Source organism: Protopterus annectens, chromosome 14.part0 (genome assembly GCF_019279795.1).
Source record: "Protopterus annectens isolate FY-2018-M chromosome 14.part0, PAN1.0, whole genome shotgun sequence".
NCBI classification, from domain to species: Eukaryota; Metazoa; Chordata; order Ceratodontiformes; family Protopteridae; genus Protopterus; species Protopterus annectens.
The window spans coordinates 999,785,470-999,813,392 of NC_056748.1; the positions used below are offsets into that span (position 1 = coordinate 999,785,470).

The following is a 27,923-nucleotide window of genomic DNA, read 5'->3' on the forward strand; positions in this document are numbered from 1 at the left end:
CCACACCCAATACTCGATTTAACAGCTTTGTACTCCTTGTATTAGTTGATCTGTGTGAGACTTCATCTCAGTGGTCTGATAATCTTGTTGTACTCCCTTTGTGTCCTCAGTACCCCTCCTATCAGCTGCTGTTGAACTACAGTTTAAATCAGGCCAGTATGTGTTTGTGCAGAGTTCTGTTCGTCCTTTCAGTACTTTTCTGTTATCGAGGCGACACTGTTAACATGATCGTTCAGTTGTAATCCAGTTACTTAGCATGTCTGTTAACCACTTGTCTGTACAAATTATTTGTTGTAATAATTTATTTGTAAAAAACAGAAGTTATTTTAAATCGTACACACATCTGGTTAACAGATGTGTTAAGGTCCTAGATTACAGCTGAATGATCATGTTTAAAGTATTGCCTCGCTAAGTTACAAAAACAAAGTAAAAAAAAATAAAGAAATACTTCCAAATCAGATAACAGGCCTTTTTTTTAAATTTTGCTATACACACCACATTACTTGGCATGAAATGAACTGTCTGCCTTTACAGTATCATAATTTACATGTAGTCCATGCAGTTCTCAAGTGGTGAAACTTGTTGAAGACGTACTCATGATGAATATATTTCATCAAAGGGATTCTACTTCTCCTTTTGGCATGAAATGATGGCTATGTATATGTTTGCCGTGAAGTGCTTAAAACACACAAGTTTTTTTTTACTATTCTGTTTTCGGGCAAACAGTGTTGATGCAGCTGCTGAGCTCCGAATCCACTGTCAAACCATACATTTTTGATGATAATGTTACCAGACGTATGTCAAATCATTACATGGATAATATTTAAAAAAAATAAGCTGTAACCGCTACATTTTACACACACCTGTTAAGATTAAAATCAAACATACACAGTTGGATGCCGAATTCGGAGATCAGCAACCTCATTAAGTGTTGCCCCGATAACGGAAAAGTACCATCCTTTCTTTCCTGTCATGTAGATTTTGTATTTATGCATTGGATGAATTAATTGGTTATGGGCTTCGTATGCTGTCCCTTACTATGTGATATCGTGACGTAGGCGCTTAAGGCAAAAAGATGACTTTGAAGTTAATGGGAATATCTGAATTTTACAGCCATTCAGGAGTGCTCATGTCCATATTGGCTGACGCAATTTATATGCATCTGTTGATTATTGTAAGTATCTTCACACTTCTGTACTCCACATTGGTGAACAAAAAAAAAATTCCCTGTTTTTCTGGTGATGAGGTTTATTATTGTAGTTGCAGAAGAACTGTTTCCGGACTCCTTCATTTGTACTGCTGGCCACACAAATGTTTCATGCATATGTGTCATCTTCAGAATAGAAGCCTGGGTAGTTTATCATAAATTACCTTTTTGTGTTGAGAACAAAAGAGATTTCAGGTGTGAATTCAGTACTCATTTCATTGTGAAGCCTTACCTAGGTGGCAGGTGTCTTGATTTCTGCTTACCAGCCATAATGGAAGATGCCATGGGCTTTTGGTCAGATATTTGTAAACAAAGTATTGTCCACAGCAGATTTTCTGTTGAATCTTGTGACTGGTGTATCATAGTATTGTGACAAAGTGAACAAACTTTAAACATGCCAAAGTAGCAGTTCTAAAACATTATTAGATGTTCTTCGTGTTTCACTGTTGCAGTCATTACATTTGGGTTATCTACTTGCAGGTAGCCCTCAGCCGTCCTGATTATCAGTCTTGGGTCCTGCGTTGCTTGCTGTCTCTTCTTCCATGACATCAGGTAGTCAGGGGTATAAAGCATGCAGCTGACGCCATTACATCAGTCTTTCTTGCCGTGCGGTGCCCGAAGCAGATGTTCTTCATCTCACATTGCTGCAGTCCTTACATATGGGTAGTCCGCTGTCCTCGGTCGGCCCGAATACCAAAGTATTAGGCTGACGTCGGTCATGGGCGCTCAGATCTGACATCAGAGCGTCAGGGTATAAAAGCACATGACCGACGTCATATCCTCAGTCTTTTTTGCCGCATGGTCCGATGCAGAAGCAGCGTTGCAAGTGCCGTTCGGCGTTCTGAAATTTTCGTATTCTGAGTTTCAGACCGAATCCAAGTTGGGCTAAGTACCCGTTAGAATATTATTGTTTTTCTTGCCTCAGTTATTTCCGGATGTCAGAAAAGTGAATAATTGTATTTCTTGTGGGAAACAGATACCGCATAGGGATTATCACTCTCTTTGCATTCCTTGTTTGGGACCGGACCACGACGTAGTCGGGTGTCGGTTTTGTGCTAGGTTTAATAAGCGCACTATAAAAAGAAGGTTAGATTGTGCCAGGTTAGTCTTTGGTAAGCGGTGTAATTATAATATGCCGTCGGATCCTCCGACGCCTGCTTCCACGAAGAAGCGCAAAGACAAATCCTTGAAACCTAGACAGGTTGATTCGTCCGTTTCGGACGCCGGTCCTGCAGAAACTACAGTGGAGCAGGTGGATCCGGCTGAAGTTTCTGTTGTCTCAGGGGGAAACTTTGATTTTGCAGGATGTGGCCTCACAGGAGTCAGGTCAAGCTGAAGGGGCCTCTCAGGTTACTGTTCTCCCTTCTATGCCTAAGGTGGTTAGGCCTTCTGCTACTATTTCTAAGGCTTCTTCTAAGGGCAGGTCTGTTTTGCCTTCCTCTGGTGTCCCTCCAGGTACTTCAGGGTCTGTGCCTAAAAAGCACATGCTTAAAATGGCAGAAGATTTGATTACTTTAATTAGAGGTTCTATGCCCCCTCCTGATAAGAGGCCCAGGGTGGAGCCAGAGTTGGAAAGTTTGGATCAGGCCTCAAATGACTCAGACTCTTCTGCTGAAGATATTCAAGATTTTCCCCCTTATTCGGATTCTGATGCAGAGGATTCCACTCCTTCTGCTTCTCCTCCAGAGGATTTTTCATTTTCAGAAACTCTGCATTCCATGAGGGAGCATTTTAGGTGGGAAGGACAGGATTTCTCTGATTCACGGAAGAGGCTTAGGGAATTCTTGTTTTTACCACAGCATAGACCCTTGGCTATACCTCCTGTTTTGGATGTTGTTCAAGATGTTTTCTCGGAGGCTTCCCTTAATCCAGATTCTTTGCCTCCTGCGCCAGTTAAACCGGACAGGTATTACAGGGTGCCTGAGGCTCATAAATATCTGTATAAGAGTCCTAGGGCGGACCCAGAAACTATTAGTCAGGGGCCTAAGGGTGTTAGAGCTTCTGTTGTAAAGAATCCGGTTCCTCTAGATAAGGAAGCTAGAGCTTTGGATAGATGGGGTAAGAAGGTGTATACCTCTTCTACTTTAGCAATGAGGGCTTTGAATTGCCAGTTTCATATGTTGAAATATCAGAATTTCCTCCTTTCTCAGCTAAAATCTAAAGTGGATGCTTTGGCAGAGGGCATAGAGTGTAAAGAATTGCAGGATTTAGTACTTGTCTCTGAACAGGTGGGTAAGCATTCTTTGCAGTGTGGTTTTGATGCTGTACAGGCCTCTTCTAGGGTGGCTGCCACTGGTTCAGTTCTTCGTAGGCACGCCTGGCTTAAGGATCAGAATTTGTCCGAGCATGTTAAAACTAGAATTCTGGATGCCCTTTACAGTCTGAAGTTTTGTTTGGTCCCCTGTGGAGTCAGTTTTGAAGAAAATGGAAGACAAGGCTAAGTCCATGCAGACTGTTAAAGATTTTTGCAGGTGCAACCTCCAAAGTTTAGTAGAAATTGGCCTACTAAGGGGTGGACCTACCCTTCTTCTGATTCTCAGTCTAGGGGTAGATCTAGACGTGGCAGGGGCAGAGCTCACAGTACATTCAGGCCTAGAACTTGGAGTTCACCTGCACAATCTGCAGGTGAGGGCAGGGGCCAGTCCTTTCGTAAACAGGCCCAATGACCTGCATTTTCAGCTGCCAGATTCTTCTTCCCTGGCAGCTCCTTTGGGAGGAAAGTTAGCACTCTTCAAGCAAAACTGGCTTTTAGTCACCCAGGACAAATGGGTATTGGACATTATAAACCGAGGCTACAAGTTCTATTTCCATACATTGCCTCCTTTCAAAGGCATGCCAGACGTTCCTCCTCGGCAAAGGATAGAGGCTCACAAGCAGATTTCTTTACTTCTTCAAATAGGAGCTATACAGCCAGTTCCTCTGTCAGAAGTGGGACTAGGATTTTATTCTCGCCTGTTTCTAGTACCAAAGAGAGGGAACACGTGGAGACCAATTTTGGATTTATCTATCCTCAACACTTATCTGGACATTCCAAAGTTCAAAATGCTGACTTTACAACAGCTTTTACCTCTGTTGGGAAAAGATCACTGGATGGTAACTCTGGATCTCAAAGAGGCTTATCTTCTTGTTCCTATCAGGCCCAGTTGCAGGAGGTACCTGCTGGCTGGAAATTTACATTATCAGTTCTCTGCATTGCCCTTTGGCTTATCTACTGCGCCCAGAGTGTTCACAAAGGTTCTGGCTCCAGTGATCGCCTTTTTCAGGTTAAGAGGAATACAGATTTATCCTTATTTGGATGATTGCCTGATTATTGCACAACACAAAGACGAACTTCTGCATCATCTACAGTATGTGATGGTAGTGTTAAGATGCCTAGGGTATTCTGTGAACGAAACAAAGTCCAGTCTAGTACCCTCTCAGGACATGTGCTTTCTGGGTGTGAGACTGAATACAGCTTCCCAGATGGCCTTTTTGACCCCGGACAAACAAAGAAGTCTTTCTCTTTATTTCCATCAAATGTCTCTACAGTCCAGGCTGACTGCAAGGACAGTCCTTCAAGCCTTGGGGTTCATGGCATCTTGTATTCTGGTGCTTCCCAATGCCAAACTGCATATGAGGAAGCTTCAATGGTATCTCAAAAATGTATGGACACAACACTGCCAAGATCTAGACACTCTCATTCAGATAATACCTTGCATTCAGAAAGAATTTTTGTGGTGGGCTCAGGAATGTCACCTAAACAAGGGACTCTCTGTGACCCGACCAGAGGCGAGTCAGATTCTAACGACAGATGCCTCGGACAAGGCTTGGGGAGCACACCTCAATGGAAAATGGGTGCAAGACACGTGGCCTGTCAGACTTCAACATTTGCATATCAACTTGAAGGAGATGTTAGCAGTCCAATTTGCATTGATGGCTTTCAAGGATTTACTTCACCCAGGACAGGTGTTGATTCAAACAGACAACACTACTGTCATGTGGTACATCAACAAGCAAGGGGGAACCCATTCGTACCCTCTTTGCAGGCAAGCGATGATTTTGTGGGAGACTGCTCTCAGTTTACACCTCAATCTTCAGGCAAGGTTTCTACCAGGAGCACAGAACTCCTTAGCGGATGTGTTGAACAGACAAATTGTGGATCCTCATGTGTTTCAAAAGTTGACAGTGTTATGGGGGACTCCAGACATAGATCTGTTCGCTTCTCCACTGAATTACCAGTTGCCAAAGTTTTGCACAAAAAGGTTTCATCCCACAGCTTGGAAGGTGGATGCTCTATCATTCAGTTGGAGCAATCTTCATGTCTATGCCTTTCCACCTCTGCCTCTCATTCCCAAGGTACTCCTGAAGGCCAGAATAGACAAGCCATCCATGATTCTGATAGCGCCGGATTGGCCTCGACAGCACTGGTACCCACTACTGAGGAGTTTGGTACGGGAGCCTCCATGGCCTCTGCCTTTGATTCCGCATCTTTTGTCTCAGGAGGGCAATCACTTCCTCAATGTCAAGATTCAGTCTCTGCATCTCACAGCCTGGCATATTCTGTTTTAGACCCTAGAGGGTCTCAGCTTCCACAACAAGTTTTGAATGTTATTTTGGAGGCCAGAAGGCCTAGTACAAGGAAAGTTTACGCTGATAAATGGAGGAGATTTTTCATTTGGAGCAAAGCGAAGGACTTTGATGTTTCCAAGCCTGATTTAAGTGTTTCTCTTCAATATCTTACTGAGTTATTGGACAAGGGTTTGTCTTTCTCCTCGATAAAGGTTCATGCTGCAGCCATTTCTGCTCACTATGACTGTGACCCTCCTTTATTTTCCCATCCTTTGTTTAAGCAATTTCTTAGAGGGGAAAGAACATAAGACCCCACGTAGAGCTCCTACTCCTGCTTGGGATCTCAATTTTGTGTTGGAAAAGCTTACTCTACAACCTTTTGAGCCTGCAGCTACTGCCGAGTTAAAGTATTTATCATGGAAGACTGCTTTTTTGTTGGCCATTACCTCTGCAAGAAGGGTTTCTGAATTACAGGCCCTTATGGCAGTGGAACCTTTCCTGATTTTTCATAAGGATAGGGTATCTTTGCGTACTAATCCTTCCTTTATGCCTAAAGTGGTTTCTAGTGTGGCCTTGAACCAAACTATTCATTTGCCTACTTTTTATGCAAACCCCCAAAATAAAGGGGAGAAGATTTTGCATACTTTGGATATTCACAGGCAGTTACGTTCTTATTTGAGCAGAACCAAGGGGTTCAGGCAGTCTCAGTAGTTGTTTCTTTTGCTTTGGGTTCTCAGGGAAAACCTGTTTCAAAACAAACTATTTCTAAATGGATTGGGTTTTGTATTTCTTTCTGTTATTCCCATCATGGTAAGGAGATTCCGGCTGGAATCAGACCTCATTCCACTAGGGCTACTGCCACTTCTACTGCCTTTCTAAGGGGGGTAGCTACAAAAGATATTTTGGAAGCAGCCACTTGGAGTTCAGTGCATACTTTTTCCAAGCATTACCACCTTCCTCTTTATTCTAAGTCTAGGGCTGGATTTGCCACTGCAATTTTACAGGGCATTTTAGCAGCCCCTAATGCTTTATGATTTTGCCATCCTCCCTTTACCTCTGCTTTGGGATTCTACCCATATGTAAGGACTGCAGCAATGTGAGATGAAGAACATAGTACAGTTTTGTACCTACCATAAATGTAGATGTTCGAAGATCCACATTGCTGCAGTCCAATTTACCCTCCCTCCTTCCCCTCTGTAGTTTGGCATGGTTATATGGTTTGGGTGATGGTTGTTGTTGGGCATGTTTTTGGGAGGTATCCTGTTTTTGGGCTGCGGCCTTTCTTTTTAGGGCCTTCTGACATCTGGGGCAAGAAAAGACTGAGGATATGACGTCGGTCATGCGCTTTTATACCCTGACGCTCTGATGTCAGATCTGAGCGCCCATGACCGACGTCAGCCTAATACTTTGGTATTCGGGCCGACCGAGGACAGCAGACTACCCATATGTAAGGACTGCAGCAATGTGGATCTTCGAACATCTACATTTATGGTAGGTACAAAACTGTACTTTTGCAAGTGCTGGTCGGCTGACTCCTGAAATTTTCATTTTCAAGTTTCAGAACTGAAGTCTTCAAAAAAGCTAAGTACCCCGTTGGGGATCCTTTTTCTTGCTCTAAACCGATGTCAGTAAAAGTTAACAATTGTATTACTTGTGGAAAGCAAATACCTCATAAAGATTTTCATTCTTACTGCATTCCTTACTTAGGCCCAGACCACGATGTCCCTTGCTGTCGGTTTTGTGCCTTATTCTGTCCTCGAACTATTCGTCATTGGTTCATTTTCGCATCAAACTATTTTGGTACTCTGTTTAATTATCCAGAAATGGCTTCGGTAAGCCATCCGACTACCGACATTCCAAAAAAACGCAAAGATAGACAGAGACAGACCACATAGGTCCAAAGCTGCCGACGACGCTAATGTTAAGCTAGTCGCCATTTCGCCGGTACTCAGTGAGGTGCTTTCGCAGACCCTGATACCTGTTACTTCAGATTCGCAGGCCTCTACTGAGACCCATTTGGACTCCGGTATGCCACGAGTTGCTTCTTCGACTATGAAACCTGCAGATGTCTCTACCTTGGATGGGTCCAAAGCCGCTGTGCAGGCACTGGCTTCTGAGGGTGTATTCAGGCTTACTGACTTGTATATCAAACCAATGCCATTTTCTTCTTCAAGGCCTAAAACTCGATCCACGCCTAGAAAACCGATGTCCAAACCTCATAGTCAGCCCCATATGCCTAAAAAATGATAAGAATGGCTGAAGACCTTATTACTCTAATTAGGGGAAGCCAGCCTTCTCCCTCTAAGAGACCTAGAACTGATTTTTCTTCTGATTAGGATTCTGAAATTTGTTTCTTCTGATGACCAGGATTTGCCCTTATGTACCTCTGTGGATTCTGATGCAGAGGACTCCATTCCCTCTGCTTCCCCTCCAGAAGATTTCTCTTTTTTGCTGAAACTTTGCACATTTTTTGGGACCATTTCTGCTGGGAAAGCCAGGATTACTCTGACTCCAAAAAGAGGCTTAGGGAATTCTTACTCCTACCTCAGCACAGGCCTTTAGTTATCCCTCCTGTACTGGACATTGTAGATGATGCCTTCTTGGAATCTAGCCTGGTCCCAGACACTTTACCTCCAGCTCCCAGGAAACCTGACCGGTATTACAGAGTACCTGACTCTCACAAGTTCCTCTTTAAGAATCCTACTGCGGACCCAGAGACCATTTCACAGGGACCCAAAGGCATTAAGGCTACTACTGCCAAAAACCCTACCCCCTCTGATACAGATTCCAGGGCCCTGGACAGATGGGGTAAGAAGGTATACATTTCTGCTACTATGGCCATTAGGGCCTTAAACTGCCAGTTTCATATGTTAAAGTATCAGCAGCATATTATTAGATTACTTAAACAGAAAATGATGTTGGATGTTCATCCTGTTTCACTGTTGCAGTCATTACACTTGGATTATCCTGCTGGCAGGCTACCCGCAGACGGCCTGAATTCCAAAGTCCTGGTCCGGCGTCGGTTGCTGTCGCCTCTTCCCTGACGTCAGTGCGCCAGGGGTATATAAGATGCAGCTGACGCCATTTTCTTAAGTCTTTCTTGCTGTGTGGTGCCCGAAGCAAAAGCAGTTTGCAAGTGACGGTCTGCCGACTCCTGAGATTTTCGAAATTGAATTTCAGATCCAAAGTCTTCACTAAAGCTAATTACCCCATTGGGGAAACTTTTTCTTGCTCCAGACCAATGTCAGTAAAAGTTAACAATTGTATTTCTTGTGGGAAGCAAATACCTCATAAGGAGTTTCATTCTTACTCTTACTGTATTCCTTGCCTAGGCCCTGACCACGACGTTGCTAGTTGTCGTTTTGTGCTAGATTCAACCAATGCACTATTAAGCGTCTGTTTGATTTTGATTTACATTACTTTGGCCGAAGGTTTAACTATGTAATGACATCGGAACAACCGACGACCTGAGTGCATAAAAAGCGCAAGGACAAAGAAAAGGACAGGCAACCGAGGTCCAAAACTGACAAAGCCTCTTCTAGGCCAGTTGCCGGTTCGCTGGTTCTCAGGCGCTTTCGCAGCCCCTGACACCCGCTACCTCAGAGCCATAGGCCGCCTCCGACTCCCACGTGGAGACAACTAGGCCTCTGGAAACTCAAGGTATTGGGCCTACGGAAACTATTCCCTCTGATGGGTCCAGAGCTGCTGAGCAGACATCTGCTTCTGAGGGTGTTTTCAGACCTACACAGCTTACTATCAAGACCACTTCAGCAGTCAAGGCAAAGTCTAAAACACCTTTAAAGACAAAGAAACAAGTACAGCATTCTCCTGGACAGTCATCCATGCCAAAGAAACAGATGCTTAAGATGGCCGAGGACCTAATTACTTTGATCAGGGGTTCCCATCCCCCTCCTGATAAAAGGCCTAGGCAAGACACTGACTATGACTCCTCTGACCAGGTTTCTATTTCTTCTGATTCCTCTTCAGAACAGGGATATTCTCTTCCTCCCTATGAGGACTCTGATGCTGAGGAATCTATCCCTTCAGCCTCTCCTCCTGAGGACTACTCTTTTTGGGAAACCCTGCACACCATGAGGGAGCATTTCCATTGGGAAATGATATTGTTGATGTATTTTCTGAATCCAGTTTGTCACCTGATTCTTAACCCCCTGCACCAGTTAAGCCAGATAGGTACTACAGGGTTCCAGATTCCCATAAATTTCTTTATAAAAACCCTGCTGCTGATCCAGAAACAATTTCTCAGGGTCCCAAAGGGGTCAAGGCTTCCACTGCAAAAAACCCTGTTCCCTCTCATAGGGATTCTAGAGCAATGGACAGATGGGGGAAAAAAAGTTTACACCTCTGCTACTTTAGCTGTAAGGGCTTTAAACTGCCAGTTTCACATGCTTAAATATCAACAATACCTAATGTATCTGCTAAAACAGAAAATGCTTACAAGCTCTGAATGTCCTGAAAACAAGGAAATGCAGGATTTATTGCATGCAGCTGAACAAGTGGGAAAGCATACTTTGCAATGTGGTTTTGATTCATTAGAGGCTTCTTGCAGAGCCGCAGTTACAGGTTCTGTCATTCGAAGGCATGCTTGGTTAAAAGAACAGAGTTTACCTGATCATGTTAAAGCAAAATTATTGGATGCTCCATTATAGCATGATACTTTGTTTGGTGTTAAGGCAGAAGAGGTGTTAAAGAAAATGGAGGATAAAGCAAAATCAATGCAGACAGTAAAGGATTTCTTACAGGTTCAGCCACCCAGATTTAGCAGGAACTGGCCTTCAAAAAACTGGTCCTTTCCAGTGTCAGACAGGCCACAAAGTGGCAGATACAAACTCCCAAGAGTCAGATATCAGCCCCAAGGGTCATACAGACCTAAACAGTGGGGTGCTTCAGCCCCCAAAGGCAGAGAAGACAAATCACAGCCTTATAGGAAACAGTCTCAATGACTTTCCTCTACCAATGCCAAGCACTTACCTTTTGGCAGCACCCCTAGGGGGAAAACTAGCACTTTTCTCACAAAATTGGCACATGATCACCCAGGACAAATGGGTACTGAATATTGTTTCTCAGGTTTACACTTTCCACTTTCACACCCTACCAAGACCAAAAGGTTATGCCAGACCTGCCACACAGTCAATGGGCAGAGGCACATAAACAAATTTCTGCCCTCATGGACATGAGGACTATTCTAAGATTGTTTTATACAAAACTTTATATAAAACTTTACATTTTTGCATTTTTACAATTTTATATTTTTACATTTCTTTGTATTTTACTTTAAAATATCAATAGGCATTAATTAACTGAGACATGTGACCTTGTCTAGAGTATAAATGAAATGGCATGAGTTACCAAATTGTTTTACCTTGAGAAAGCCCGGTAGTGACTGGGAGAAAGCGCTTGGTTTTAATTTGGAGATCTAATAAAAGCTTTTGAATAAGCTGCGTTTGTGTTGGTATTGGCCACGCAAAGGGATTTACAGCATTGTACTTAATTGTTGCTTTTTGGGTCCTGTTGTGCTGACTTTATTCTTTTGGCTTGGGCTACATTCATTTCTGACTATTCTAGAAGTACCACAGCAAGAGCAGGAGCAAGGTTTTTACTTGAGACTTTTCTTGGTACCCAGAAAGGACAAAGCCTGGAGACCCATACTGGACCTGTCTACTCTAAATACTTTCCTGGACGTTCCAAAATTCAAAATGTTGACACTGCAGCAACTTCTACCCATGCTGGGCAAGAAGGCTTGGCTAGTTACTTTGGACCTCAGAGGCATACCTGCATGTCCCAATCAGACAATCTTGCAGAAGATACCTCAGATTCATAGATAGCTCAATACATTACCAATTCTCTGCACTGCCCTTTGGCTTATCTACTGCGCCCAGAGTCTTCACAAAATGCCTGGCACCAGTAATTGCATTTTGCAGACAAAAAGGAATTCAAATATATCCCTACTTGGACTGCCTTATTCAAGCCGAGAGCAAGGACATTCTACTAAAGCATCTGGCGTTTGCAAGAAGATTACTAATTTGCCTAGGGTACACAGTAAACGAAAATAAATCAAAACTAGTGCCCTCTCAAGAGATAATATTCCTGGGTGCAAGCTTAAATACAACTGCCCAGATGGCTTATTTCACGCCAGACAAACAAAGGCAACTGACTCATTACTTTCAGATGATGGCAACAAAGACGCAGCTACCTGCAAGAAAAATTCTGCAGGCTTTGGGCTTCATGGCATCCTGCATCCTGCTAATTTCATATGCAAGACTGCATATGAGGAAGCTACAATGGTATCTAAAAAGTGTTTAGACTCAACATTGCCACAGCCTGGAAACAATAATGACTCTCATTCCCTGCCTGCAACAAGAGTTTTGATGGTGGGCACTGGCCTGTCACTACAACAAGGGACAGCCTTTCACTTTACCCACACCCAGGCAGACACTAACAGATGCATCGGATTATGCCTGGGGGGCACACATGGGAAAATGTATTCAGGGCACGTGGCCCGCAGACCAAATGCATCTTCATATCAATCAAAAAGAGATGCTAGCTGTACAGAATGCCCTGACAGCCTTCAAGGATCTACTACATCCAGGACAGCTATTAAGACTGACAATACTACAGTCATGTGGTACATAAGCAAGGGGGCACACATTCCTACCCCCTCTGCAGGCAAGCCATGACTTTGTGGAACACAGCACTGACGTATCAAGTACATCTGCAGGCACAATTCCTGCCAGGAAAGAAAAATACTCTGGCAGACGAACTAAGCAGAAACCTCATGGACCCTCATGAGTGGAAACTAGATCCACAAGTCTTCAGCATGATAACAGGAAATGAGGATGCCCAGACATAGATCTGTTTGCCTCCCCTCACAACTGCCAACTACAGAGATTCTGCACAAGGGCTTATCACTCACAAGCATGGAAGGTGGATGCTCTATCATTCAGCTGGAAAACCCTAACAGTTTGACTTTCCACCACTGCCTCTCCTCCCCAAGGTACTCCTAAAAGTCAGACGAGAAGCCAAAAATGTTTCTGATTGCCCCAGACTGGCCACGCCAGTACTGGTACCCAATCCTAAAGAGCTTGTCTTAAGGCCCAGCCTGGACTTTACCTCAAATTCCTCATCTTCTGACCCAACAAAACAATCCATTCCTGCACAGCCAACTCAGAACCTTAAATCTGGCTGCATGGCGAATAATATAACCACTCAGAACACACCTCTCTGTAAAGCAGTTATGGATGTCATTTTGGAAGCCAGGAGACCCAGCACCAGGAAATCTTATGCAGAAAAATGGAAGAGATTCTGTGCTTGGAACAAGGCACAAGGACTTGAACTGCTTGTTCCAAATACTCCTCAGATTTTACAATACCTAACTGAGATGCTGGACAAAGGCTTATCCTTCTCATCAATTAAGATCCATGCCTCTGCCATTTCAGCTCATTACAATACGGAACCTCCTATTTTCTCACATCCACTGCTAAGACAGTACCTCGGAGGGGCCAAAAACATAAGACCCCCAAGGAGAGCACCGATACCTACATGGGACCTCAACTTTGTCTTGGAAAAGCTCACACTGCCTCCTTTTGAGCCAGCCAATACAGCTGAGATAAAGTTATCATGGAAAACTGCTCTGCTCCTAGCAATAACTTCAGCAAGAAGAGTCTCAGAGTTACAGGCATTAATGGCAGTGGAACCATTTATCATTTTTCATCCGGACAGGGTTTCTCTAAGGACAAACCCAACATTTATGCCAAAGGTAGTGTCCAGTGTGACTCTTAACCAAACCATTCATTTGCCAACTTTTTATCCAAATCCCCAGAATAAAGGGGAGAGACGTATGCACTCTTTGGACTTACACAGGCAGCTACGCTTCTACTTGGACAAAACAAAAGCTTTCAGAAAAACTGAGTAACTTTTTCTGGCATATGCTACAGGGTCACAAGGAAAGGCTATTTCAAAGCAGACTATTTCAAAATGGATAGGACACTGCATTTGTTTCTGCTATGCACAGCATGGCAAATCAGTGCCTAAGAATATTAGGCCACATTCTTCCTGGGCAGCAGCCTTCCTCAGAGGAGTACCAACCAAGGAAATTTTGGAGGCTGCAACTTGGAGTTCAGTGCACACTTTTACCAAGCACGATCACTTGCCTCTTTACTCTAAATCCAGAGCAGGCTTTGCCACTGCAGTTCTGCAGGGCCTCATAGCCACTCCTAATCCTATTTAGACCCAGCCGCCCAACCTCAGCTTTGGGATTCAACCCAAGTGTAATGACTGCAACAGTGAAACACGATGAACATAGTACAGTTGCGTACCTACCATAAATGTAGATGTTCGAGTGTATTCACTGTTGCAGTCCAGGTTACCCACCCACCATCCCCCTTTCTTTGCTGGGACTTACCTACACTTCTCTATCCTATACAACCTATGTGGTGTGTTTGCTTGTAGATGAAGGTATTATTTATTTTACTGTATGTTTTTTATAAGCAATATGTATTGCTTACCTTCTTGGGGGCACCTGACATCTGGGGCAAGAAAAACTGAAGAAAATGGCGTCGGCTGCTTCCTATATACCCCTGGCGCATTGACATCCGGGAAGAGGCAACAGCAACTGATGCCGGACCACGACTTTGGAATTCAGGCCGACTGTGGGTAGCCTGCCAGCAGGATAACCCAAGTGTAATGACTGCAACAGTGAATACACTCTAACATCTACATTTATGGTAGGTACACAGCTGTACTTTCCTGACTGTGCTAAAAATAAAGAATTACAGGATTTAATGCATTTTGCTGAACAAATTGGTAAACATACTTTGCAATGTGGTTTTGACTCCTTAGAGGCATCTTGCAGGGCTGCTGTCATTGGGTCTGTTCTTAGAAGGCATGCTTGGCATAAGGAGCAAACTTTGCCAGATCATGTTAAAGCTAAATTACTGGATGCTCCCTTAAACCAAGACCGTCTGGCAACAAAGCAGAAGTAGTACTTAAAAAGATGGTGGAAAAAGCTAAGTCTATGCAAACTGTTAAAGATTTCCTGCAAGTACAGCCTCCCAGATTTAGTAGGCATTGGCCTTCTAAGAATTGGTCCTTCCCTATCTCTTTCAGGCCTTATCAGTCCAAACCCAGGACCAGCAGACCACCTAGGCTACAGTCTCGAGGTATTCTCAGGCCTAAGCAGTGCGGGGCTTCCACTTCCAAAGCTGGTAGTAGTATGACACCTCCCTATGGTAAACTCACAATGACTTAACCTTAAACCTTCCAAGACCTGCTCAACTGACTGCTCCTTTTGTGGGAAAGAGCGCCCTCATGCAAAAAACTGGGAACTCATTACCCAACAGAAATGGGTTTTAAATATAGTTTCCCAAGGATACAGATTCCACTTCCACACCTTACCAACCCCAAATGGTTGGCCAGACCTACCCCCAAATCAGTGGGCCAGAGGCTCAACAGCAGGTTCTCTCTCTTCTAAGTATCAGGGCTATTCAACCTTGCCCAGCAGAGGAATGGGGACAATGTTTTTACTCCAGACTTTTCCTGGTAACCAGAAAAGACGACAACTGGCATCCTATCTTGGACCTGTCTATCCTAAACATCTTTTTGGTAATCCCAAAATTCAAAATGCTAACTCTTCATTAGCTGTTTCCCATGCTAGGCAAAAATGCCTGGTTGGCAACATTGAACTTTGAAGGAAGCTTGCCTGCACATCCCAATAAGGGAATCCTGCAGAAAATACCTACACTTCAGAGCAGGCTACATGCACCATCAGTTCTCTGCACTGCCCTTTGGCTTATCTACTGCACCCAGGGTATTCATAATGTGCCTAGCTCCAGTCATTGCATTCTGCAGGCAAAGAAATATTAAAATATACCCATACCTGGACGACTGTCTAATTCAGCCAAAAAGCCAGCACACACTGTTGAATCATCTGGCATTTGTAAAGAAACTGCTAACCTCACTGGGGTACACCATAAATGAAAAGAAATATCGCCTAGTACCCTGCCAACAAATTGTATTCCTGGGAGCATGCTTGAACACAACTTCCCAGATGGGCCTACCTCACGCCAGAGAAACAAGTTTGACAGCCTACTTCAAACTACTGGCCACAAAGACCCAGCTATCTGCAAGGAAAATACTGCAAGCCCTGGGGTTCATGGTCTCTTGCATCCTACTAATTCCATATGCAAGACTGCATATGAGGAAACTACAGTGGTATCTAAAAAGCCTATGGTGTCAACATTCTCAGGACCTGGAATCAATAATTCCTATCATTCCTTGTATAAAGACAGAGTTCCTTTGGTGGACAGAGGCCTGCTACCACAACAGGGGACTGCCATTCACTCTACCCACTTCCGCCCAAACCCTAACAGACACGTCAGACAATGCATGGGGGGCTCATTTGGCAGGGCAGTGCATTCAGGGTAAATGGAACCAGAGTCAAATGCACCTGCATATCAATCAAAAAGAAATGTTAGCTGTACAGAATTCTCAGACAGCCTTCAAGGACCACATTCTTCCAGGACAATTATTGGTAAACACAGGCAACAACACTCTTATGTGGTACATAAACAAGCAGGGGGGAACCCACTCATACCTTCTCTGCAGACTAGCCATGGCTCTGTGGAACACGTTCTTGAGCTATCAAGTGCACCTACAAGCTCAATTCCTGCCAGGCAAGCTAAATTCACGGGCAGACGACCTAAGCAGAAATCTCATGGACCCACACGAGTGGAAACTGGAATCAAAGATTTTCAACATTTTGAGAAACAAATGGGGGGAAGCCCAGAGATAGACCTGTTTGCCTCCCCTCTGATCTACCAGTTGGACATATTCTGCACAAGGACTCCCCACAGACAAGCTTGGAAAGTGGATGCCCTGTCCTTCACCTGGGAAAGCCTCTCAGTGTATGCCTTTCCCACTCTGCCGCTCCTCTCGAAAGTTCTACTAAAGATCAAACAGGACAAACCAAGGACAATACTCATTGCACCAGACTGGCAACACCAACACTGGTACCCCCTCTTGCGCAGTATGTCACTGCTGGAACCATAGCACCTGCCTCAGACCCCATCCCTGCTGTCCAGCAGGAGGGCCAGATTCTGCACCCCCAGCTTCATATCCTGAACCTTGCAGCCTAGCTAATTACCTGAGCTCTCCAATACCATCCCTCAGTAAGCAAGTGCTGGATGTTATTCTGGAGGCAACCTAGTACTAGAAAATCCTGTGCTGAAAAGTGGAAAAGATACTGTTCCTGGAGCCAAACTCGGGGGATGGGCACAACAGTGCCCAGCTTACCACATATTCTTCAATACTTAACAGAGATGCTTCACAAGGGCCTTTCCTTCTCTTATATTAAAATTCATGCCTCAGCCATTTCAGCACATTATAATACTGAGCCACCCCTCTTCTTCTCACCCCCAGCTGAAGCAATTCCTCAGAGGGGCCAAAAATTTAAGACCACCCAGGAGAGCCCCTACCCCAAGCTCACTGTACCACCTTTTTGAGCCAGCTGCAACTGCAGAGCTGAAATTCCTTTCTTGGAAAACAGCCTTCCTTCTAGCCATCATTTCAGCAAGAAGAGTGACTGAATTACAGGCCCTTATGGCAGTGAAGCCCCTCATCATCTTCCATGCAGACAGGGTGTCCCTCAGGACCAATCCTTTCTTTATGCCCAAGGTGGTATCCAGTGTGGCCCTTAATCAGTCCATTCATTTGTCAACCTTCTTTTCTAATCCACAGAACAAAAGTGAACGAATACTTCACTCTTTGGATGTGCACAGACCACTTAGATTTTATGTGAACAAGACTAAGTCTCTCAGGAAAACTGAACAGCTGCTAGTTGCCTTTGCTGCAGGGGCAGAGGAAGGCTATTTCAAAGCAAACCATTTCTAAGTGGATAGGCCATTGCATTAATTTCTGTTATAAGCACCATGGAAAATCTACCCCACAGAGGATAAGATCACATTCCACCAGGGCTGCATCTACGTCAACAGCCTTTCTCAGAGGTGTCCCTACCAGGGACATCCTAGAAGCTGCTACCTGGAGTTCTGTTCACACCTTCACCGAGCATTACCACTTGCCTATTTTTTCCAAATCCAGAGCTAGTTTTACCACTGCAGTCTTGCAGGGCCTAATAGCTGGTCCTAATGCTCTTTAACTGCCCCCTCCCTTAGCTTTGGGAATCTACCCAAATGTAATGACTGCAACAGTGAAACACGAAGAACATAGTACAGTTGTGTACAATTACCATAAATGTAGATGTTTGAGTGTATTCACTGTTGCAGTCCTGGTTACCCTCTCTCCAGCCCCCTGTCTTCTATTGGCTATACCTCTCTTCTTGTTTATTGTATTTAAGCTTTCTGGTGTATTTGCTTTTTGTTGGAGGTGTAACCTTGTATATAATTGCTTCCCATTATGGGGGCACCTGACATCTGGGGTAAGAAAAACTGATGTAATGGCGTCGCCTGCATGCTTTATACCCCTGACTACCTGTTGTCATGGAAGAAGAGACAGCAACTGACGCAGGACCCCAAGACTTTGATAATCAGGCCATCTGAGGGCTACCTGCAAGCAGATCACCAAAATGTAATGACTGCAACAGTGAATACACTCTAACATCTACATTTATGGTAAGTGTACACAACTGTACTATCTAAAGCTTATCCTTTAGTTTTTAAAATCTAGTTTTTGTTCTTCCAGTGACACTGATGTATACCTTTTAATTTTTCAGGTTCATGACTATCTGCGAAGTAAACTCTGTTCACTGTATGAAAATGACTGTATATTTGACAAGTTTGAATGCTGTTGGAATGGTACTGACAGGTAGGTATGTGGTTCCTTTTAAAGAAAGGAACAAAAGAGTAATTTTTGTGCGGTGTAATCAAGAATATCTTATCTTCTAATGACATTGCTGATCATTTTTAAGCCATTTTTCTCTTTACAGCAGTAAAGCAGTTTCATCATTTTCATTGTGATAGAATTTCACCTTTGCAGTTATGTAGTTGAATTAGACATTGTGTAATTTTTTCCTTGATTCAGCTCTCCTTGCTTAGCTGGAAACTTGAGTTAAAGTTTTGTAATTTATAGTGACCAGAGTAGTCATAAATAAGGGGAACTTTCAAGATGTCTGCACATTGAGTAACAGATTTTAACTTTAGCTCTCCCAGTGTGAAAATAGAAACTCAACAGCAAAGGCCAGTAGACGTTTGTGTTTATGGGCAAGTTTCAGTAACTGGCTAGTAAGTGTAATGCCTGGATGCTAGGAAAAAATAAATGCAGAGCACCTGGAAAAAATTGGCTACAAAAATGAGGAAGAAACACTAACTGGAGAAACGTCTGCAGCTGTTCAGCAAAAAGCAATGCAACTTCCAGCCATGAAGTAACCTACAGGAAGATATAAGACAACTGCACACATACCTGGTTAAAATAAATAAAACACTGATGGACACAAACAGGCTGGAAAAAGTGGAAGAGGCTTTAAACAGATATTCAGATGAGTTGATAAAGCTGCAAAAAATCAGAGGCTGAAATGAAAAAAATGCTGGCTGAGTATGAAACTACTCAGGAGAGGGAATACCTGAGATTTTCAGCTATACCAGCAAAGCTGGAGGTAAGAGACTACTTTCATTTTATGGAAGCACAAGCAACTGGAGTGGAGGAGTTGGTTGAAAGGACACATCATGTGTATGCTGCAAACCTGGCTATGAGAAAGCAATCTAGACCTTTAATAGTAATTGTACGCCAGGCAGAAGAGGAGTAAATTCATCCCATTATTAAGGGAATGGCAAGACGCATGTGTGAGATTCAAACTGGTGTACCCAGCTGTCTTCAAGGTATTCTTCCCTAAAGGGACAAAATAATTTTTTGATCAAGTACATGCTAAACAGGAAATACAGAGGTTTATGCAACAAAAAGTGAGCTGTGAAACAAATGGAGATTCTGCTGCTTATTCTTCTGGTAATAAAGACCACAGAGAGAGACTGTACTTGTGAAATCATTTCCACTGTTTCAATGGAAAATGTTGGAAAGAAGGAAGAGAGCAGGAGAGTTGACTAGAAGAAATGAGAGTACGTTGGTAGTGAAACAGAGACCAGATTTGGGAGATGGAGATGAACAGTAAAAAAACAGTAATTTAATTTGGGATTACAATGCAATAATTATATTTGTGAAATATGAGAGAATAGGAAAATCTGGAAATATCTGATTTTTTTTCAGAATTTGTTGGACTTGTGTGGGACTGTAAAGTATATGCCCTACTTCATGTCATTTATCTTCGGAAAAATGCATTGGAAGGGGAAGAGAGGAAGAAAGTTAACTGTAAGTAAAACATTTGATGTCCTTTTATTCCTTTGTTGCAGTATTCTTGTGGGATTTTCCTCCTCGGGCGACCCATATGTCGGCTTCTATATAAAAGCTTCAGCTTGGCTGTTGCAGCTGCATGGGACGTTGCATGTAAGGCCATAAACCAGGTTCCTTAAATGTGATGTCTACATGCAAAGACCTCAGAACCTTTCAGCCACAGACTACCGACGCATTGTGAGCTTCGCTTCTTCATCAGAAACGTCTAAAAAACTATGTACCCCATTGGGTTTTTTTTCTTCTATTATCGTGCTAAGCTTGGTGTGTTGAAGCTAGCAATAGCCAATGTCAGTAAAAAAAGGGTAAATGCCAATGCGGGTGCCAGATTCCCCATAAAGATTCGGATGACCTCTGCACTTTTTTGCTTAGGCTGGGAGTACAACCACAACGCCTGCTCCATTTGCCAATCATTTGCACCTAAGACCCTGCGCAGCCGTCTGGCCACCCTTAATCTTTATTTGGAGAACTAACGGCTTAAGTGTTTAGCCCTTAGGATGGATCCCAATTCAGAGGTATCGACAGAACCTCTGTATAAGAAGGCCAAGTTTCCTAGGCCCTCTTCCTCTGCCGCTCCACTACCGGAAGCCCCGCCATCTTCCGATTCAGGAGTTGAGGGGCACTTGGAAGAAAAGTCGACTTCAGAGGCGACCTTTGTGGAAGCCCTTTTGCAGCCAATGACTGGCACGTCCCTGGAGCCAGCCCTGACCCCGGCTACTGTCATGGTCGAGGGGGAGCCAGATTTAGCAGAACCTCTGACTGGGAACCCTCATCTGGAAGATACTTCTGTTCTATCGGCGTCTGACTCCAGGAGTATGCCTAACTCCACTCCATCAAAAAGAAAACAAAAGGCCAAACATTTGACCATGACTATGGAAGGCCTACCTGACTGGCAGTCCTTCACTTCCTCTTTGATGCAGGCCTTTATGGCCCTCAGGGCTTCAGACTCATCTGGCTCCACTCTACCACTGTTAAGCCCTAGACCTGCTTCTTCTCTCCCCCCTCCAACCTCTCTGGATGGGGAAGAAGAGCAAGACACTGACTACTCCTCTTCTGAGGAATCCATCTCTTCCACCTCACAAATTGCTTCTCCTCGGGAGTACTACTCCCCAGCTGAAGAATCTATTGAGGGAGACTCTCCTCCAGAGGATATTAAATTTGGTGAAACTATCACCAAAATGAAAGAATATTTTAAATGGGACACCTCTCAAATGTCTGAAACTCAGAAAAAGTATTTTGAATTGTCAAAGGTAGAATCCCCCTTATCTTCTGCTATTCCACCTGTCATCCCTGCATACTCTGATGCTTTTTCCTCTGCATCTAAGGCACCAGACTCTCAGCCACCTGCCCCTAAATGCCCAGACCGCTTTTGCAAGGTGCCTGAGGATCAGAAATTTCTAGTCAAACTCCCCCTGGCAGACCCAGCTGTGATTGTCACATATCCGGACAAACAGCCCAGACTTATTCTGTCTGCCTCACTTTTACCCACTGACAAAGATAGCAGATCTATGGATAGGATTGGTAAGAAGGTTTACACCTCTTCCACTTTGGCTATTAGAGCCATCGGCTATCAGACTCATATGACCAAATTTGCTCTGGACCTGGTCTCTCAAGCTGCCACCTTACTAGCCAGTACTGCTGACTGCCCCACTAAAGCTGCCATTTCTTCTAAAGTTTCTCTGGCTGCTCCAGTAGTCAGACACTGTCAGATTCAGCTATGATGCTGCAGAGGTTTCTGCCTGCTCTGCAGCATCTGTCTCTGTTCTCAGGAGATATTTCTGGCTTAGGCTTCAGCACCTACCAGAAGACTTTAAGTCTAAGATCCTGGATGCCCCCCTGTCCCCAATTTCCTCTTTGGAAAGTAGCCTGCAGATCTGTTCAAGAACCTGCAAGAAAAGAGTAAGGAATTACAAGATATTAAACATTTATTGGTGTCTCCCATCCCCAAATACTATACGAACTGCTCGGCCAAAGCCACGTTTGTCCGGCATAACCCAGTCCCTGCTGGATCTGCTTCTTCCAGGCCCAGAAGAGGTACAGAAGGCCTACCTCTTCCAGGACAGTTGCCCCACAGCCTCCCCCTAGGCAACCCTTTCCTGAAAGGAGGAGGCCCCAACAATGCGTGACTGCCTTGCCCCCTACCCCTCTCTGCCCGGCTGTCTCACTGCCTGCCCTTTTGGAAGACCACCACCACAGACAGATGGATCTTGGCTATCATCCAAAAGGGATACTTCCTGTCCTCGAAGGAAAGGCCACCCTTAAGAAGCATTCCCTTTCCCCTCAGAAATCAAAGGTATCTTTTGCCACAAGTCCTGACAGACCTTCTGATTTTGGGTGCCATAGAACCTGTCCCGTCAGAACAGGAAGGAAAAGATTTCTACTCTCAACTGTTCCTGGTCACCAAAAAGACAGACCATGGAGAACCAATTCTAGACCTTTCCTTCCTAAACCTATACTTACAGGTGCCCACCCGCAGAATGCTGTCACTCCCAAGCCTCCTTCCTCTCATACCTGCAAAGCTTTCATGGTCACATTGGATCTAAAAGAGGCTTGCTTGCACATTCCCATACTATCCTCCCACAGAAAATATTTATGTTTCTCTATATTCTTCTGTCATTTCCAATTTACTACCTTGCCATTTGGTCTGTCCACTGTCCCCAGGGTTTTCACAAAATGCCTGGTACCTGCCATTGCCCATGGCAGAACACAGGGAATTCAGATTTGCCCCTACCTAGACGACATCCTGATCCTGGCAGACTGCAAAGAAATGTTCTGCTCATCTGCTATTCACCATGTCCCTTCTACAAAATCTGGGGTTGACCCTCAACCTCCCAAAGTCATCCCTAACCCCAGAGCAGGGCAAAGATATTTCTGATTGTAGAATCAGGACAGACCTAATGAAGGTTTTTCTACCCCAAGACAAAGTCAGCTCCCTGACCTCCCATTTCAAAGCCCTGCTGCAGACCCATGTAATCACTGCAAGGCAACTTCTAAGGAACCCTGGGCTTCATGGCAGCAACCATCCCTATACTTCCATTTGCCAGATTGCATATGCGAAAGCTACATGGTATCTAAAAAAATATTTGGTCCCAACACCAGCATCCCCTTGAACAAGCAATCACACTCTTACCCTGCCTAAAGGCAGAGGTTCACTGGTGGATTCAACAAGTACAGCTCAATCTTGACCTTCCCCTTCAGCCCCCACTTCCAACTCAGATAATGCATACAGATGCATCAGACTCAGGATGAGGAGCCACCGTGGCATCCTACAGGCTTCAAGCAGAATGGCACCCCCTTCTCTGAAGGCCAAACGCATCAGTGTGAGAGAAATGACAGCAGTTCTCCTGTCCCTGAAAACCTTCATCCCCCTGCTTCTACCAGGTGTGCTCCTAATAGTTACAGACAACACTACAGTGATGTGGTATCTCAACAAACAGGGAGGGACAAGCACTTACCTCCTGTGCAGACTTAAAATTGTGGATCTGGGAGCTAGCCTCTCACCACAACCTGTCCCTGCAGGCATCCTACATCCCCTCGCAGGACAACAAACAGGCAGACCTTCTGAGCAGAACATCCTCCCCACAACATGAATGGATGCTGGATAAGGACAGTCTTCCTGGATATAGTCCTCCGGTGGGGCATTCCCCAAATAAACCTGTTTGCCTCCCCATAGAACAGACAACTGCAGACCTCCTGCACCAAGACCTACTCCCCTCTTACCTGGAGAGTAGACGCTTTCAGTACCTCTTGGAAGGAGAAGTTTCTATATGCCTTCACACTGATCCAAAAAGACCTCCTGAAAATCAGGAAGGACAAAACAAAAATCTTGTTGGTGACTCCCTACTGGCCAAGGCAGCACTGGTTCCCCCTACTTCACAATCTAGCCAAGGACAATCACCACAAGTTACCCCACAAGGTGGACCTTCTGACACAACAAAATGGAGCTCTCGTCCACCCACACTTGCAGATGCTGTCACTGACACTGTGGGTGACAGACTTTTCATTCCCTTCAGGCACCACTACTCAGAGGACGTGCTTTCAGTCCTGAAGGAGGCCAGGAAACCTACTACAAGAAAATAATACCTAGCTAAATGGGAAAGATTCTGGAAATGGTGTCTGGACAAGAGTAGGGACCCATGCATTGCAGACCCCCTAGTCCTAGCTTACATGTGTCAACTTATAAAAGGTGGACTATCATACTCTTCAGTTAAAGTTCTTCTCTCCACAATCTCAGCCTGCCCACCCCTAGAACCACCCCTGCTAGCCAGGCTCGATGTTAAGCTTGTCTTAAAAGGGGTCCTACACATTAGGCCTCCAAGAAAAGCCATCCCACCACCCTTGGACCTGAACTTCATTCTGAAAAACCTAACCCAGCACCCTTTTGATGTGTACATGGAAAACAGTCCTGTTGATGGCCATAACTTCAGCCAGAAGGGTGTTAGAACTACAGGCCTTAATGGTCTGCCCCCTTACACTTTCCACAAGGACAGGGTAACACTTTGAACTAACCCCTCTTTCATGCCTAAGGTAATCCACGATTTATCTTTAAACCAGTCTATTCACCTGCCCACTTTCTTACCCTCTCCCACCAACGAAGGGGAAAGAATTCTGCACGCCCTGGATGTACACAGTTGAGATTCTAACTGGACAAAACAAAGTCCATTAGGAAACGCACTCAACTCTTTATTTCATACCATCCCAGGACCATGAGCAAAGCAGTCTCCAAACAAACCATTGCCTGCTGGATCAGAAAAGCCATTTGCTTCTGTTACTGTCACCATGGCAAAAAAACTCCCGATAGGAGTCAGAGCTCACTGCACCAGAGCAATGGGCAGCCTCCAAAGCCTTCATCAAAGGTCTGGACACTGCTTCCATTATGGAAGAAGTTACATAGTCCACCATACACACCTTTCCCAAGCACTGCAAGCTAGACAGTGTCTCCAGAGCATGAGCAGGGTTTGCCAGGGCAATCCTGCAAGGATTCTTAGAATCTGCCTCTTCCGCCACCCTTCTTTCCAATTAAGCTGTACTACTCTCCCACAACAAGAATACTGCAACATAGGTATAGAAGGACATAGAATAGTTGTGTAAAATCTTACCATAACCATAATGTCTTTCTCTTCCATGTTGCAGTATTCCTTCCCTCCCTCCTAAACCCCCTTCATTCTTTACCCAGTACAGCATACCCTTAGCCTCCTGGTACCTTATTCTCTACACTGGGAGCCTATGAAAACTACATAAGGGCCCTATGGCCCTATACCTGACATCACTGGTATACACTCCTGCTGGGCCTTATACTCCTTCTGCTGGGCTTTCAAGTTCTGAGGTCTTTGCGTGCAGATGTCACATTTAAGGAACCTGGTTTATGGCCCTACGTGTGATGTTCACGCAGCTGCAACAGCCAAGCTGAAGCTTTTGTATAGGAGCAGACGTATGGGTCGCCTGAGGCGGAAAATCCCACAACAAGAATACTGCAACATGGAAGAGAAGGACATCTATGGTTATGGTAAGATTTTACACAACTATTCTTTTGTAAATAGTGCTATTTTTGTGGTATGTTTTTTTTTCATGCTATAAATTAGAGTTCTCGATTATTTTTTACGAGTAGTGGGTATTGTACATAGGTGCTGCTGTTCTTTTTTTTCCCCTCTCTCTCCAGTTTTAAGAAATATAGGCACTGCATTGTGTGTGTGTGTGTGTGTGTGTGTGTGTGTGTGTGTATATATATATATATATATATATATATATATATATATATATATATATATATATATATATCTATATATATATATATATATATATATATATATATATATATATATATATATATATATATAAGCTTACTTAAAGAGCATGACAAAAGAAAAATTAATGTGCTTTTTATCATTCTTGCATGGGGAAATGACTTGATTAAGGACCTTAGTTTACTAACAAGTTTTAAGACAGAGCAAGTAAGTCAATAAGAATATTGAGTATTATGAGGCTTTTTCTAGCAAATGAATGCATGCTAAGTAGCAGTTCTGTATCTGGCCCTCATGTCTCTGTGTGGAAACAGCCTGATAGAGAAATTGACTTTCTGGTTCTCATGTCTGCAAGGAAGACAGTCTGATAGAGAAATTGGTTGCAGTCTGGTGGAGAGTGATTGGTTGGGGAAAAATAGAAACTGGCTAAGATATAATGTTCTCTGAAACCATTCAGGGGTTTCCCAGATGGGAGAGCTAGAAAGATGAGACAAAATCAGCTAACAGTAGAAGCACAGGCTGCACCATGTTTCTCATCATGAACAACCTTTCTTTTAGTTTAATTCAAGTCTGTGAGTGTGGTTGTCAGTTTGGACCATTTGTTCATATTAGGAGGGTAAAACTTCAATATTTGAAGATGTACATAGCTTTGTGTGTTAGTATTAAATTAATGGGTTTTAGAGGGATATTTTTTGAGTGCTTTCAATAAAATAAATTTTTTTGTAAGATGTGAAATAGGCTCCAATGGATATGACAAGAAACAACTATATAAAAGGTCAACCTGGCAAACAGTGTATGCATGTAACACAAGATGAAACTAGACATTTAACAAAAAAGGTGTTGTACATAAAAGGTGGGAATAATAACTTTTAAATACAATGATGCTTTCAGTAATGTCTTTGTCAGTGGTCTCACAGATAAATACAAAAAAGAAAGAATAGTGAAGTATATTAAAATATAGAGTGCAAATAGCTGTGTTATAGGAGATACACTAGGAAAGAACTGAGCATGTAAATTTGATAAAAAGAGTTTTTCAGGATGGTTATTCAGCAGAATATCTGGGACAGAGGAAAAGAGGAGTACTTGTATTGCAAGAGGAGCTCCAATAGTAATAGACAGGGATAAAAAAAATAGTAATGGCAGATTTGTATGCTAAGGGGTTACTGGCAAGGGAGGAGGATTGCACTGGTATGTGCTTATATTCCACCTAAAACTGGTGTAATGGAGCTTAGGAAAATTCCAGGAGATATCAGTTTTCAGCAAGGAATATTACTTGTAGCTGGGAACTGGGATTTGATTTGCAGAAGTGAAGATATATCTGGGGGGCCCAGAAGGGAAAGTATACCAAAGGAGGGTAGATTTTTGAAGAAAAGTATTTGGCATGGAATATGTGAATTCAGTAATAAGTGTTTTGAGTGAATTTGCATATTATTTCCAAAGATATAAAAACTGGGCTAGGCGAGAGAGAATTTACATTTCACAGAAACGTGCATTTAATTGAAGGTCTTCATACAACGATTTTAGATTGTGCCAATAATTAAAAACATAGAGTAATGAAGTAAAAATGAGACACTGGTGCTTTCCCACCTGTCTCTTGAAAAGAGAAATTTAAGGAATAGGTAGTGGAGATTATTCAGGAGCTATTCGAGAGGATAGAAATTACTTCTGAAAATATAGCTCGGGAGTGGGATAAAATTAGAGGAATTTAAAAATAGAGTGAAAATAAAAGAAAGGGAGCTGTGGTTAAGAAATAAGAATTATTTAGAGGGATTGACAAATGTTAAAGCTTTGGAGAATAGGGGAAATCTCACAGAACAAGAACTGGATCAGCTGCAGAATGCTAAGCAGAAAGTAAGGGATTACCTTGATAATATACACGAGTTTAGAAAGACTGCTGTTAAGCAACTGTTTTTTATTTTATAATAACACTAGAGCACAAAAACATTTAGCACAATGACTTAGACAACAGAAAGTAGAAAGGGGTTGTCGCCAAGCTTAGGGAGCCTTATAACAAGGAAGGTAACCAGATTCTGTAGAAGTATTATAAATATTTTGGAAAT

At 43.6% G+C, this 27,923-nt stretch overlaps 1 protein-coding gene across 1 annotated transcript in view; it reads left to right on the forward strand.

Moving 5' to 3' along the window:
• Positions 1–27,923, forward strand: part of PPP2R2D (protein phosphatase 2 regulatory subunit Bdelta) — a 934,071-nt gene that overhangs the window by 755,206 nt on the left and 150,942 nt on the right. The window contains exon 8 of the mRNA XM_044055650.1: positions 18,498–18,589. Coding sequence (XP_043911585.1) covers positions 18,498–18,589 — 92 coding nt within the window. The remainder of the gene's footprint in view (positions 1–18,497; positions 18,590–27,923) is intronic.